The sequence below is a fragment of the Hyaena hyaena genome, unplaced genomic scaffold (genome assembly GCF_003009895.1).
Source record: "Hyaena hyaena isolate Hyena2069 unplaced genomic scaffold, ASM300989v1 scaffold_1008, whole genome shotgun sequence".
Lineage (NCBI taxonomy): Eukaryota > Metazoa > Chordata > Mammalia > Carnivora > Hyaenidae > Hyaena > Hyaena hyaena.
The window spans coordinates 266,412-283,400 of record NW_024081641.1 but is presented as its reverse complement, the minus strand read 5'-3'; the positions used below and the strand labels follow the sequence as shown (position 1 = coordinate 283,400).

Here is a 16,989-nt window from a genome sequence, read left to right as displayed (position 1 = left end):
TTAAAATTCACTGATTTTATTTACTTCTTATAACACTAAAGATCACCGTAGATACTCTTCTACTACAATAAAGTGCTAGAGGAATGTTCCAGAGCACTGGAGTTCTAGACGCAAATGCTGAACTCCACAAATGCTATAGGAATTTAGTTGTAAAAGGTATGAGAACGTTTTTCAGGAGGCATGGTTTGTGGGGCTTGTTTTTGCAATGATTTACAAGAGTTTATTCTGAGTATTCATCCTATCAAACGCTATGCAATAACTTTATACTTAAGCAAAGAAAAAATGAAAGACGAATGGTTATGAGTTAATGATTCACCTTCTTTGCAACAGACTGTTAGAACAGTTCAGCAAATGTTTTCTTAAAGAGCCAAGGAGTAAATATTTTAGACTTGCAGGCCATGTAATTCTGTAGTCAGGGAAGCAACCAGAGATTAAACATAAATAATGGGTAAGGCTTTAGTTCAATAAAACTTTATTTACACAACAGGTGGTCTGCCCATACATAGTTTGTGGACCCCTACGTTAAATGACTCCAATCTCAGTGGGATGAATCAAATGGACCAGATAAATTCCAGGTAAATTTGGCAAATTTACCTCCCTTTTTAAAAAAATTGTTCGCCTTTCACTACAGAAACATCCATATTCCTGTAACTAAACATAAGGACTTAAAGAAAATGACAACTCTAGCATGCAAATTAAAACAGACATTTGGCTCTGTAATAAGCTGAACAAGTTAAAAGAATCCTTGTATTTATTTTTTACACAGCACAAATGTAGGTGACACACAGGAAGTCCATGATTCCCCATAATTTATATTCTTCTGCAGCACTCAGAGCTCTACGCTTTATGGAATCCATTCCATAGCAGCAGAGGAGAACCTGAACTTAAAGCACCAAGTTTCCAGGCATAACTACAAATGTCTTCTTTTCATTCCCTAACACATGCAGTCAAGCTGCCTATGAATAAATACCAATCCACTTTAAGCTTCAACGGAGAAGAGAAAGCTGCTGGGAAACCAACATTATTCTTACGTCTAAAAGTGATTCTACCTCTTTACCTTGTTTTCTTCTGTAACAATTTTTACTTTTAATGTAGTTCTATTAAACATGAACATAAATTTAATTTTGAACATAATCCCTTTCAAATTCACCTAACAGTTTGGGATGTCCATATTCGTTTTATAAGTCCGGGGGGGGGGGGGGGGGAGACATGATCTCTAATGTAGAATATTTTGGCAATTTCTATTGAAAGTTACATTTAGAATTTTATAGCAAAGTAATACAGCCTATGTGTCCAAATTATAAGATTTTTAAAAATCTTTGTTATGTATATTAAGATACAATGTGAATTTCACAGAAGTGGGATTTCATTCTCTGAAGCAGGGTTCAATGGGGGTTTTGAGGATCTTGCTAACATCAGCCCGATACACCCGGAGATTACTGGATCCACTAAATGGACAATGAAAACTGGCTGAGACTGCTGCTGAATGCTTCAACAGGAATCTGATACAGGGACACAGATTTCATTGTTATAGTCAATGCAACTGAAGTCTTCCTTAAAACTGTGTTCCTGATAGGCTGAGGAGAGAGTAATGGACTGTTAGTTCTTTAAGCCAGAATGCACCGACGTGCGGTACAAAAGCTTCATTCTCTGCCTGTAGTTAGCAACTTGAGGGCCTTCTGCAGATTCTGCACGGCCGTGCTGACGTCTTCGTACTGCAGGGCGCTGCCCGCGTACTTGCAGTATTTCTGAGCCCTGGCAAAGTCCTCTGGTGTCAGACGGATATCCGCTGGAGGGAAAACAGAATAATTAAGATAGCTCTAAGAAGAGAAAACGTATTCTATTAGGTTTGGTAGATACTTATGTTTAAATTTATAAAAAATATTTAAGGTTATATAAAAACATGAAGGCTGTTTTCAGCCCCAGGTGGATTTAAATAAGTCTTTTCCATGCTTTTCAATTTTTTTCTTACTCATATACCTATACACATGGCAGTACACAATATGTAAATATGTGTGTATTTATGAAAATATTTTCTCCCAAAGTAATAAACTAGAGGCCTTTATATTTTGGTAAATTAATTGCAAAAAAAATATACTCTGTGTAAAATAAGGACAGGAGCTTCGGTGTTTATGCTAGAAACGCCGAGCCTCTCTTTTCATGGAACAATACACACAGACTAAACCATTCAGCCCTCATTTGAACTAGAATATAAATATAATTCTCAATGAAAAAAATAAATAACAAACATTAGTTTAAAATTTAAATAAGCCGTTTAAATTTTATTTTAGTATGAAAATATTTTGCATTTTTGTGCTATCCATATAGAAACCTCTAAGGTTTAACTAAGATACTATCATCATTAAACTACAAAATTCAACAAGTGAACAACCTTTACAAATTATGTCCAAAACTTAGTCTCAGCAAGTTTTCCAGTTACACATATGATTAATATGGATAATGCCCAACTAAATAACCTGGGTAAAAAAAACCAAAATACTAAAAACATTTCATCTAAGATTTGAATATACCTGAACATATATTTCTAAAGGTGAAATTAAAAACTGACTTTATGTCTTATCTTTTGAAATACCATTTTCTTTACAATTTTTTATGAGATTCTAAAAAGAACTGATAGGAAGTTGGGGTACAGAATATAATGAACAAATAATTTCAAATTCTAAGTTCATACTTACAAATAGACTATCTTTGTTTAGTTACCTTTAATTAACATATATAGCATACAACTTCGACATTGCCTAGGTAAGGACTTCAAAGTAGGTAACAACTCCAGGTATCTGGACACTAAGTCTGATCCATATTATTATTTTCTTTAAAGTTTTCACAAGAGTTTTGGAATAATGGATCCTAAAGTTTCTAGGGCAGGGCCAGGGACCCATAAGTGCTGAATAACTTTAATGAATGCATATGTTCCTACTTTATACTATTTCCTACATTTAAAAATGAATCAAGTTCATACAGAATTATACATTAATTTCAGATTTTAAGAGAATATACATATATCTACATATGGTAACTAGCCAGTGTGCTACATATAAATTCTTCAAATACTTGTTGAATATTATTAAAGTTATAATGGTTGATCTTACTGTTGTGAATAAGAGACTACACATTCCAATTTTGACAGAACTTACTTCAATTTTCTGAAGTTTCAGTCTTGCTTAAAAAGCAAGAAATACAAATCAATAAACTAGTAAAATGCAATTATATATTAAAAAAAAAAAGTTCTCCATAATTCTTTTAGTATTTAGTGACTTGGTATTTGTTACCCTTAAACCTAAAAAACAATTAGGTTGCAGTTCTACTCACAATTAGTTAGGACACTTTAGGCTGTGTTGAAAATACCTACTAGATTTTCCAAGTTTTTTCCAAGTATATTAAGAGACTCTGGTCATCTAGAGCTAGACACACTATCTGGGTGCATGAGACACCTTTGAAAACTGGGTTTACCCCACTAATCATTTTGTACTTTAACAGCCTGTTCTCTTATCTCAGGGCAATTTTTAACTATGTAGGGCATCCATCTAGAATTTACTGGCCTTGCTGGAAAGCCCCAGTGCACAGAATGAATATTTTTATAGCATCAGCCTTAGCACTGTTTGCTGACATACCACTTATTTATTGATCAGATGTCTGTAGTGGCAAGAACTCTGTGACTATTTTAGTTTTTACAAACTAAACTTATCGACCAATGATAAAACTATCTTAAAACACAAGTATTCAGAAAATGTGAAGGAAAGTTTTTTAACAGAAAAGTATCATTAAAGATATATAATATTTATCTTAAAAACATGTATAAAATTATGTAACTATCAGATAAAATACTAGATATTAACCATCTTACACATTCAGATACAAAATGTAACTTACAGATTTATAGAGAGATGTTAGATTTATTTTCAATAGTTAAAAGAACTTAAAAAGCCATGTCAAATAGTTACTTTTGCTATTTTGTAACACTTCAGGCTTTCCTTCATTTAACAAATATCATCTGGGGCACCTCTGTGGCTCAGTTGGTTAAAGATCTGACTTTGGTTCAGGTCATGATCTCACGGTTCATGGGTTCCAGCTCTGCATTGGGCTCTGTGCTGAAAGCTAGCTCAAAGCCTGGAGCCTGTTTCGGATTCTGTGTCTCCCTTTCTCTGACCCTCCCCTGTTCAGGCTGTCTCTCCCTCTCTCTCAGAAATAAATAAAAAACATAAAAAAATAAAAAAAAATCATCTAAGAGCCATCAATAATAAAACATGTCATTAAACTTTCAAATTAAAAAAATAAAATCTTCTTAATTATGATTCTTTTAAATTAGCAGTTAGAAACTGAATAACACATAAGAAGAGAACTGTTCAATTTCAGTATCTGATACTGTAAATACTGCTTAATGCACCCATATAGAAGCTGTTTTTCCAATTTACTAAAATTTACTAGAGGCCCTAATCACACCAGAGAGAGAGCATATTGTGGACCTAAAAGGTGTTTAACGGATTAGAGAGGTCGTCTAGCAGAACATCTCTTTTCTGAACTCTATGCTTAATATGTTCCCGATGGCTTTAGGCAAGACAGTCCCCATCACGGGGCTGCTCTGCTCCTTTACAGGGCAGGACAAGAAGGCGGCAGGCAGCTAGAGCTATTAGTGAAGTTCCCTATTGCAGCAGACAGAGCCCGGGTCAGCACTGGATCAAAGAGACCATTTTTGGTGTAAAGACAAATCCCTGCATGCTCAGTTGATATAAGAATCCATTTCCAAGGTTGATTTATCTCATGTCATGACAGAGCATAGAATATATTATCGTAAAAATTCCCAAAATGGGTCTTTAGAGACTCTTTCCTATCTAATTTGGTAATTTTAGAGAGTCATGTCAGAGACTTTGGATAATCTCACCCTAGTGGACTCTATTATCCTCTGACTTGAATGGAAAGCACAGGCAGAATCATAGGGGAACCATCTGATACCCAGAAAACAGCTCAGTACTGAAGCCTTATATCCAAGATACGTCACTTAAAAATGGCAACAGCAGTAATGATTTGAAGCAGAATTTGATCGCATCAGGCACTGTGCTAAATACTTTTCAGACGTTCCATTTAATCCTCAAAAAAATGTATAAGGTAAGCTGTTATTCACATTCTAATACTATATAAACCAGTTAAAAAGGGGGACACTCTGCTTCGCATCTACCACCTTTCCAATCCCATTCTCCTCCCCACAGTCAGCCACAAACTGACTGTAAATATATTAAATATCTTAATATTAACACACATATAATATGGGTATTAAAAGGTGATGAATACTAAGCACTAAAGAGAAAAATGTAGCAGCAAAGGGGTTTAGGGAGTATTAGAGGTGGTGAAGCTAGTGATGGCTATGAGACTACAAGTTTTGGTCTGTGCATTCTCTAGAATTTTTCTATGTACTTAAACACATTTGTACATGAAGGGTGATGGAGCTTTTTTTTCCTAAACAGGGTCATACTATACAGAATGTTCTGCAGCCTGCTTTTTTAATTAATGATGATAGGAGATCTTTTAATGTCAGAGTTATTATACTCTTTTTTAACACGTGCTCAGTAGTCCAAAGGACAAATGGACCTTCCCATTATTATTAAATAATCCCACAAGATTATTTTCTACTACTACGAGGATGTTGAAATTCCATACCCTTGTAAATATGTTTGGAGCTCATGTCTAAGTATTTCTTTGAGACAGAATCCTCAAAGTGGAATATAGCAGGGTAAAAAAAAATTACATTTGTCATTCTGATAGTGACATAAATAATACTGCTGTAAAAAACTTTACTAATGTATACTTCTCAGCAACGGCATGCCAAGAGTCATTCCCTAGGTCTTCAATGACTCTGCAGATTATCAATCCTTTAGAATATTTTTTTATCTATTGACATAAAACCAAACTCCTTCCGACTCTCAGCCTTCCTGACTGTTAGCACGGCTAGGCATGCTTTCACGTGTGCCCTGCTTATCTGCGTTACTGGCCACATTCTCTGCCTGGTTTTTTTCTGAATTGAGTTTTAGTTATTCATTTGTAGAAGCTCTTTATATATGCTCTGGACATTAATTCCTTATTTTTAAGTTTCAATTTCCTCCCGGTCTATTAGTTGCATTTTAAGAACATAATGGGGAAGAGGGAATCTTCTGTGGTGTGGAATTTATTAGTCAAGCCTGTTAAGATGCAACTATATCAGGGGTGCTTGGGTGGCTCAGTCAGTTAGGTGTCCAACTTCGGCTCAGGTCATGATCTTGTAGTTCACGGGTTTGAGCCCTGCGTCGGGCTCTGTGCTAATAGCCAGCTCAGAGCCTGGAGCCTGTTTTGGACTCCATGTCTCCCCCTCTCTCTGACCCTCCCCTGCTCATGCTGTCTCTTTCTCTCTCAGAAATGGATAAAACATTAAAAAAAAATTTAAAAAAAAGATGCAACTAAATCAGATACGAGAACTGGGAGACAGTATCTAATGTATATTTTTTCCTGATAACCAACTGTTGTAACATCACTTTTGAATATATATTCTCACAACATTGATCCAAATGCCACCTTTATAATTTCCATATTGTGTGGTCTGGTTTCCAGATTCCCTACTGTGTCACTGATTTGTCTTTTTCAGATTATTTTCACAGCAGATTTTAGACAGAACTTTTAAAACTGAGTGGGATTAATAGAGGGGAGTCTGGAAACCAAGATTAACAGAGGAATATGGTATTCACTGGGCAGGTGATATATCTATAACAGATAAATATTCTCCATTGTGTTCTTGGGTAATTTGCCAGTTATTACAGGTTCTTTTTTGTTCTTGTTTTCAACTATGATCAGTTCTCTTTTTGGATAACCTAATAATTTAATGTAGATAAGGAAGATCATAATCATAACACATGATAATTCTGAACCAAAGTAATCTAGTGTAAGCTTTCATGATTGCTTTGGCTATATGTTTGTGCCACTATATCCAGCAGTATATAAAAAATGGAACAGTAAAACTTAAAAAAAAAAAAAAGGGAATGCCTTCAAAGTTAGGTATTTTGGATAATATGAAACAACCTTGGCTCACTGGAGAATCTAGTGAACAGAGCATTCAAAGAAATGTGTTTCAAATTACCCAGGCATTCAAATATACAACACTCTTAAGGTAAAATTACAAAAAAATACCCAAAACAGGAGATACAATACATCACAAAAAACAGCTGACTTACCCTGGGACACTGTACTGAAAAGTGCGGGATCAATAGCCGGAATCGTCTGTGGAGTAGGCTGGATAGTATTACTTGTTACACCTGCATATCAGAAAAGCACAAATGGGTATTAAAGTTACACCTCTTAATTATACCCTATGAAAGCATTTAAAGGGTCATGAAGGAATTTCGTTTCTTAATTAGTATTTCTAAACCTTAATGAATTATAATTGGACATATTTATTTGATGTTGGAAGCTGCAATGGAAAAATATGCAGGAAAATACATTTTGAGTGCTTATGTACACAGTTAATGCAAATGGTAATATGTCTGCATGCTATACTATTTTGTGCATTTTTCAGTTAATATGTTTTAGGAATCTACCTTATTAATTTACATGTCTACATAAGTGTTCCATTTCATGTATGAGTCACAATTTATAAAGCAGTGCTTTACTGATGGACATTTAGGTGGCTTTCATTCTTTTGCTACTATAGATAACACTACAGTGAATATTCTTATACATTGTATACATATATACAATATATGTGTATGAATTTATTCATAGAAAAAATTTGGGTGACATACAAATTTTGAACTGACCAATTTAATGACTATCTCTTGCTTGATTTTAATAACTGCTAACCAAATATATTAAACTATTGACATCTGACATAACCGTTCCCACAAAACTTGCTAATTTTTAAAGGCACATTATAAATACCATTAACAAGGGAATGCAACATTTGGGTGGGACCTTCAGAGACTACCCAGTCAAGTGTAGTGCTTTGAAGTATCTAAAGCAGAGGGACATGACTATCTCTTTTTCATATTAATGTTAAAAAAATGAGCAGACCAGTCTAGATATCATTGCCATTCCTTGCTAAGTTGTGTTTCTGCCTAAATTAAATCCTCCAAGCAAATCCCTTTCTCTATGGAGAAGGAATATTTTTATTAATCAGCATCTTGTTATTTTTTAAAAAAATCTTTAATGTTTATTTTTGAGAGAGAGAGACAGAGCATGAGCGGGGAAGGGCAGAGAGGGAGACACAGGATCCAAAGCATGCTCCAGGCTCCGAGCTGTACGCACAGAGCCTGACGTGGGGCTAGAACCTATGAAACTTGAGATCATGACGTGAGCCAAAGTTGGACACTTAACCAACTGAGCCACCCAGGCGCCCCAATCAGCATCTTCTTATTAACTTTGAAATGCTTATTTGTGTATCTTCATATGACCAAGTAGACAACATTAATTAACAAGAACAAAATAGAATCTACACAGAAAATTAAGTTATGTAGTAAAATTTTATTTAAGCAATACTAAAAAAAATATGTATTCTGTATTTTATTAAGAACTTCTGGTCACAGTCCTTCAACTAAGACTTGAACTGACAACACAGGCTGCTCAGCAGGCCTCATGCAGGAGGAAGAATATGCTGCTTCCATTTGTCATGATGCCCGAGCCAAGGCCGGTCCCTTTGGCAGCCATCATGACATGTTCCCACAGAGACCTAGTGTACAGGCCCAGCACAGGCTCATAAATACTTGTTAAAATTGTAAAAATGGCTTGTGGTTTATGTTACTTTTTTTTTTTTTCTTTTCCAAGATGCCCAAATCTAGTTTTCTTTCTTTCGGGATTTGCAAAGTTCTCATTTGTCAATTCACAAATGGATTGCAGCCCCCAAGACTACAGTATGTTGGAATGATGTGACCATAAAGATGTTCATGGGGAAAGCAGAACTGTGTTGGAAATATCCTTTCTTTCTGTAATTTAACAAAAAGAAGCATTAACAAGTAACTTCTGGTTAATTTTTAAGTAGATGTTTACATGGCCTATTAAATGGCATTAATATACATTCAAGAAGTAAACATCAACACATTTCTAAATACGTACTGAATTGTTCTATTGTCTACATGATGTGGGGATTCTGAAAAGGGAGAAATAGGTATTGGTTAGAAAACTAGAAGGTGATCCAAAAAGTATAGTTAAACAGAGCCCTGAGGAGTAGTATCTGGAGAAAGACATGCTGTCTACACTGTAAGCAAAGGTAACAAAACAGGAGGATTGTGTTAAGTAAAACCTCAGTATAATCATGGAAAATGGCATTGATAGAAGTGATTAGGACAAAATATTAACAACTTTGAAAGCTGTATAGGAGAACTCCTATGTAGTACTGATACTTAAAAGAACAACACATAAAAGAGCTAAGTTTTTGATCTACATATGTGCTGAGCTACATTTATAATCAAAAGGCTGGCATTAATTATAAAATAATTCTAATACTGAATCAATTTAGATTTATTACTGAGACCTTCTTCCTTAGTATTTACAGTATTTTCAAGAGAAAGAAAAAGCCATCCGCTCCATCACTGACATCGGAGAGTCCACGGCGGTTAAATACAAGAGGCCAACACTCCCCCTGCTTAAACAATCCTTATCGCTGCCCTCCTTGCACCCTGGTGCGTTTTCATGGAAGAACTAAAAACCGTATATTAGTAAATACTATTCTTTTCAGCTATCTTAAGGATTTCCCTTTGATAAAAGTGCATCCGGGATCTTTATATGAGGGAAAGTAAATCAATCTTAAAGTGAGTAAGAGGGGAAACATCTGCTATATTTATAAACTAGAAATGTTATTTCATTTGCTATTAGGCAACTGGGGACTTTTTTTTTTTTACTGTTTTAAATATAATAGAAAAAAAATCTGCCAGCTAAGAGGAGATTCCAAAATCTCAAACCAATATTAAGGGGCAAAATATTAGATGGGAGAAGTAGATTTTGATTTAACAGGGTTTTAGTTCATTGGAGGAAGAGAAAGGAGGTGCCAAAAACATAAAATCAGAAAGACTTGGGTTCCAAGTTTAGTTCTGTCACTAACAGGTACGCCTGTACATTTATTTTCATGGGACAATTGCTTAATTTCTTTACAGTATGTACATTAGGGCCAGCAATTTCTAATATAGTTGCTGTAAGAATTAATTTATAAAATAGCTATGGTATTTACTTAAATGCTAAGTCTATAAGAGTACACATAAAGTAGTGCATTAGAACCTCAACCTAAAAAAGTTCCAAGGTTCTTGGTTTTATGTGCTCACTCTGAGGAACAAAAGAGAAAAAAGAAATAAGGCTCATGCCAGAGTTAACTGGATCAAAATGCACGGTTTATGCCTGAAAACTTCCTAATAGAAAACTACCTCAATATATCCTAAGCAGGAGATACTGGTAGTCTGAACATATGAAACTACTAATATTTGATCACTTTTGTTGTACAAAACGTAATTCTGCCCTCCGACTAGAAATCAGCTTTCCCTCTTCTACATATGCACTGTAGGACTATATATTAAATAAATATATATGCCTATACCAGAATACTGCCCAAAGATATGTTGTCTAAACCAACAACCATCATACAACTTTTAAGGTCAGTATCCTACCCCAAAGGTGACACTTCCCTTGATTCACAAAATGATTTTAAGTGTTCATTAGCTTGCTCTTAAATACTCTGTCTTTGGCACAGAAATAGGAAGGAAGAGAAAAAAAAGGAAAAGGAAACTAATTTGCTGAACACTGATTTTGTGTTAGGCATAGTAGTAGTGAATTTTCAAATCTTTTCCCCTTTAATAATTAAAATCACAATGAGAGGTATGATTAATTTCATTTTAGAAAGAGGCAAAACTTACGTGGGGAGAAGCTGTGTAACAGTTGAGTTTGCGGTTAAGCAAGGGGTAGGAACTAATAACCAATACAATTTGACTTCAAAATACATTGTATTTTCTAAAACCGGTGTGTTTGAGACTCCTGGCTGGTGTTTAAATTCACTAGTATAATTAGAGTAGTATTAGCCTAAGGCAAATACATCTAAGTAGCTGTTGTTGCTTATATTATTCTACTCTGGAAATACAGAGCATTTCTAAAAGAAAAGAAGATATTTATAATCATGTTCCATGAAATTTTACTTACAAAAAAAACTCAAATTGGTTTGTCTATTTAAGCCATCACACAGACCATAAGACAAAGTCAGGGTAAAATATACAGAATGATGACACTAAAGAGGTCAGTGTTAAAATGATCATATTCATCAATATTCTTCAAGAGAAAATAACAGCAATACTTGCAGGTAATATAAAACTAAAAGTTTTAGGGGATGCCTGGGTGGCTCAGTCGGTTAAGCGTCCGACTTCGGCTCAGGTCATGATCTCACAGTTCATGGGTTCAAGCCCCACATTGGGCTCTGTGCTGACAGCTAGCTCAGAGCCTGGAGCCTGTTCAGATTCTGTACCTCCCTCTCTCTTTGACCTTCCTCTACTCACGCTCTCTCTCTCTCTAAGAAATAAATAAAAAACATTAAAAAATAAATAAATAAAACAAAAAGTTTTTGTTTGTTTGATTGATTGATTTGAGGGAGAAAGAGGGTCAAGGAGGCGCTGGGAGTGGGGGAGCGACAGAGGTTCTGAAGCGGGAGATCATGGCCTGCACTGAAGTCAGACGCACAACCGAATGAGCCACTGAACCAGGTACCCTTAAAGCTAAAAGTTTTAAAATAGGAGGAAAGAGGGGCGCCTGGGTGGCTTAGTCGGTTGAGCGGTCTGACTTTGGCTCAGGTCATGATCCCAAGGTTCGTGGGTTCGAGCCCCATGTCAGGCTCTGTGCTGACAGCTCAGAGCCTAGAGCCTTCAGATTCTGTGTCTCCCTCTCTCTCTGACCCTCCCCTGCTCACGTTCTCTCTCTCTCTCTCTCTCTCAGAAGTAAATAAAAAACATTAAAAACATTAAAAAATAAAATAAAATAAAATAGGAGGAAAGAAACTGTTAATAACTGGTGCTAGCGCTACAGTGGTCACGTAGAAAACTTTTGGATGTTATTCAACTCACGTAAAATAACCTAAAATGGTTTGGGGAAACTGAGACTGAAAATTTAAAAGTCAATGAAGTAATGGTGTGTTATGCAATAGAAATCAGAGCTCAGAGAATGAGTTTCATCCTATCGGTTAAATATTCTGAAATGTGTGGGGGCGCCTGGGTGGCTCAGTTCGTTAAGGGCCCGACTCTTGATCTCAACTTAGGTCATGATCTCATGGTTCATGGTGAGATCGAGCCCCATGTCATGCTCTGTGCTGACAGCAGGGAGCCTGCTTGGGATTCTCTCTCTGTCCCTCCCTTCCTTGCACACATGCTCTCTCTAAAAAAGATAAACATTAAAAAAAATATATTTTGAAATGTTGGTACAGTTTACTACCATAGACTATATTTATGCTGAGATAAAAGAAATACTGTTAAGAATAATTTTTGGAAAAAATGCGAGATGTAAATTATGGTTTTAAATACCCTTCTATTTGAAAGTAAGGGTGACATTTTGTCAACAATAAAAGTAAATGCCTGCAATTTTAAAAATTATCTTTTATTAACTGACACTGGCATTACTAGAGACTAGTGTTGTCAGATCTATTCCATGAAAGTACAGACCTATGGTACTGATTTATTCAAGGATAGTAGATATCACTTCCCTTTTTTTTCCTTTAGTCAACTGTAATATTAAAAAGAAACAACCCAAATCCCCTCTTTACAGTTTTCTGTGATTCCGTTGCTATTGAGATTCTGTGCCTCAGTGCCTGCTCTCTACATTAACACTGTCTATGTTGAGGGCAGAGGTCAGGTCCTAAGGAAATAAAGCAAGAAAAATGAAATCTTGCTCATACAGTGGGCCGCTGACCAACATTTCCTGTAATAGACCAGGCTCACCTCCCTGCTAATCTTGAATAACAGTGAAGGGCAAAGAAAGGGAGGGGAAAAAAGAAAATAACACCACACACGAAAAGCACAGAAATTCTTAGTCATAAAATATATAAGGTTAATAGTAACATAATTAAATGCTTTGTCATTTCTCAAAAAACTAAAGACAATTACCATTAAAACTTCAACAAAAAGGATTCAACATTTTTTGTGGGCTCAAATAGAATTTAAAGATCTTATCATGTTTTATGACCATCACTGTGATGCATGGACACGAGAAGAAGTGCGGTTCTTATTTATGAAAGAAGAGTTCAAAACTGGTTAACGTTAATATCCCACCTGCGCTGGGTGGCACTTCCGCTGGCGTGTTGGCAGGAGCGTGTGCCCCAGGGGGGATTTGGACGCCCGTGAAGCTGCCAGCCGGCATGCTGCCTGGGTCATAGGTTGAAGATGACGGCGGGGGTGGCTGGGTAGGCAGGGGTGTGGCTCCACCATCTTCTGTTTCTTCAACATCTATTATATAATATATATATGTTAAGTGAAATCAGGTATTTTGAAATAAATATGCCAAATATTCTTATTTTGTTACACAGATACGACAGACCTTCAAATGTAATTCTATTTAATGCAGTTGATAAGCAGGTTTTATCTCTGGAAATACTAGTTTTAACTGTTTTCTTTTTTGAAACACTTAATTGTGCCTGACAGTATGATTGTCACTGCTTTTAAGTTAATACTTTTTACAATTATATAAAATCTTTGCATATAGTATCTTTTTCTTAAAAATAAACTTTCTTTAAACTCACTCTTTAAACTTATGAAAAACAGGATACATTTGTTAAAATGTGTCACATTTAATGCTATCCATAAGAACTTTATTTTTCTGACAGTGGCCTTTTAGTATTTGTTGTTTAAACTAGCCATAAAATGATTACCTGTGTGTTTGTTGTTCGAGTATTAGGTTAATCAACAAAAAACAAAGGAATGAAATGTCACATTGAGCTACCTGCACAGAAAGGAGTAGTAAGAGGCTGGTGTTAAGAAGTTTTGAGATAAAGACTTAAAATATACTATATTATTAGCTGAAAGTGATAACTACCTTGAGAAAATTAAATGTTGATAGTCTATTTAAAACTGACAATTAGTGAGGCACCTGGATGGCTAAGTTAAGTGTCCGACTTATGAGGTCATGATCTCACAGCTCATGGGTTTGAGCCCCACATCAGGCTCTCTGTTGTCAACACAGAGCCTGCTTCAGATCCTCTGTCTTCTTCTCTTTCTCCCCCTCCTACTGCCCAAACATGAAAAAAAAAAAAAAGAAAAGAAAAAGAAAAGAAAAAAATGACAATAAGCCACTTTTGGGAATCTTAGTAATTTGAAATGCAAGCTAGAGCAACAGATATCTGAAATCAATTTATTTCCTATCAACTTTTTAAATAACTTTTTTGTCTGATCATAACCACATTATATATCCAATGTAGATAATTTTAAGTAACCAAAAATCTACCCACTCTGAGATACATGTTACTGAGTAACTGTGTAGATGATTTATACTTTATATACATTAAAATAATTTTCTCTATTAGAGAACTGTAACATTTATTCATCCTACCTGAAGACAGGAAGGAAGCCCTCCATCCAATGTTTAAAGGCCCGAGAAAGTGACAAAGCTGGTAGAAACTAAAGTGAGGATGGCCCCTGGGAGAGGAAATCTCACCAGGCAAGATCTGCTCTCATGTGGCTTTTCACCTGCAGGCACTCAACAGTCTGAGCAAAAGAAAGAGCTGGAAAGAAGTGAGCCTTGAAATGTGTGCATGAACCCCAACTAAATACTGTACAACCCTGAATTATGTGTGCATAGTCCGGAAAGACTCTCCAGGGTTCTGGTAAAAGAAACAGCCTTTAAGTTGAAAGTAAGAAGGATCGTGTTTGAGTTCAGGCAAGTTAACTGCCCATTAGAACAATAAGCAAGAACTTGCAGGGGAAGATAATAAAATGCAAAGGAGCTACATGATGTGATCAACAATAAAAATTAATAGAAATATGAGGGGGAGGGTGGAAGAAAATGTGACCAGAGTCAGGTGAAAAAGAGAGTACATAGAAATAGACCCACAAATGACCTAGATATAAAAATTAGTAAAATAATAATAATATTAAAGCAGGTACTATAAATATGTTCAAAATCACAGAAAAAAAAATGTAGTCATAATGAATGAAAGAAGAAAACTCACCAGAGAAAAGAAACTGTAAGAGGGACAAAAACAGATGGGACTAATGGTAACAGAGAATAAATGGTAAAAATAATAGGCTTAAATCCAGCTACAGCAATAATTACATTAAATTAAATGAACCAAACATTATTTTGAGCACTGATGGTGACAGACAAAAAACACAACAACAACAACAGCAAAAGAAGAAAATAAAGGGGGCCCCTGGGTGTCTCAGTCACTTAAGTGCCCGACATCCTGGTTTCAGTTCAGGTCACGATCTCATGGTTTGTGAGTTCGAGGCCTGAGTTGTGTTCTGCGCTATCAGTGTAGCGTCCACTCCGGATTCTCTCTTTCCCTCTTTCTCTGCCCCTCCCCTACTCTCTCTCTCAAAATAAATTTAAAAAAAAAAAAAAAAAAACCGAACAAACAAAATCCTATACGCTTTAAGTTTCAGATATGTTTATATTAAAAGAATGAAAATAGATAGACAATGTAAATAAATACAAAGCAGATAAAAGCTGAAGTGGCTAAATTCAATAATAGACAAAACAGAATTCAATTCAAGGAATATTAGCAGAGATACAAGGAGATGTTCCATAATGATAAAAAAGTCAAGTCATTAAAAATAATTAAACAATTATAAATGTGTATGTACTTAATAAAAATTAAACAAAAGCTGATAGAACTAGTAATATCCCCACAGTTGAAATTTTAATAAGCTTCTATGACTCCCGTTCATGGGACACCACAATAAACAAATGCAGAATATATTCTTTTCAACTACACGTAGCATATTCACCAAGACAAATCATATTCTGGACCACGAAATAAATCTTAATAAACTCTGATATACTGAAATCTTGCAAAGTATGTTCCCTGACCAAAAGAGAATTGAATTAGAAATCAAAAAGAAAAGTCTCAAATATTTTTAAATTAAACATTGTATTTCTAAATAATCCATCTCTCAAAAAAGACATCACAAAGGAAATAAACATTTTGAATTAAATGGTATCAAAATACGTGAGATGCCATTAAATCAGTCCCCAGAGGGAAGAAAACTGGTGCTTTAAATGCTTGTTTTAATGAAGAAGAAAGACTTGAAATAAAAGTCTACATTTTCTCTTAGAAAGCTACAAAATAAAAACTAAAAGAAAATTAAACCTCAAGTACAAAGAAGGAAAAAATAATGTAAGAGCAAACATAAAGGAAACAAAATAAAGATATTATTAAAACAATAAAAAAAAAACTAAAAAATAACCAGATTAGGAAAAGGAGAAATGGATATTATAAATATTAGTAATTAAAGAGGCACTATCAACACACATTCTTCAGATATTAAAAGGATAAGGAGGACAGAAAGGAAATATAAAGCCAATGAATTACACAACCTAAGGGAAATGTCATTATCCTTTCAATATCTGTACGGTTATCATTATGAAACAGACACAAATTACCAAAACTTACCCAAGAAGAAATGACCTGAATAGTTCTATATCTATTGAAGAAACTGAGCTCATAGCAAAAAAAGTTCTATACAGAAAATGCCTAGCCTAGATAAAGTGGCAAATTCTATCAAACATTTAAGTAAGACATAATATCAATCTTATGCAAAAACATTCAGGAAACAGGAAAAGGAATCAGTCAACTTATTTTATGAGGCTAGTATAACTCCAATAGCAAAACCTCATAAACTTTAACACGTATACAATGATTCTTAGTGTGAGGACCAAACCCAGCCATGTATTATAAGGATATTACACCATCACGACCAAATGGAGTTTATCAAGGAGTGCAGAATTGATTTATCATTTGAAAATCAATCAGTGTCACACATATTGACAGAATAAAAAAGAAAA

The 16,989-nt window shown here is 35.1% G+C and overlaps 1 protein-coding gene across 2 annotated transcripts in view; it reads right to left on the bottom strand.

Annotated features, from left to right (window-relative positions):
- Positions 1–442: 442 nt before the first annotated feature.
- Positions 443–16,989, bottom strand: part of VTA1 (vesicle trafficking 1) — a 63,255-nt gene continuing 46,708 nt past the window's right edge. For both annotated transcript variants that reach the window (XM_039221762.1, XM_039221763.1), the window contains 3 exons: positions 13,263–13,436; positions 7,215–7,295; positions 443–1,789 (listed from right to left, as the gene is read on the bottom strand). In XM_039221762.1, coding sequence (XP_039077693.1) covers positions 1,644–1,789; positions 7,215–7,295; positions 13,263–13,436 — 401 coding nt within the window. In that variant the 3' untranslated portion in view covers positions 443–1,643. The remainder of the gene's footprint in view (positions 1,790–7,214; positions 7,296–13,262; positions 13,437–16,989) is intronic.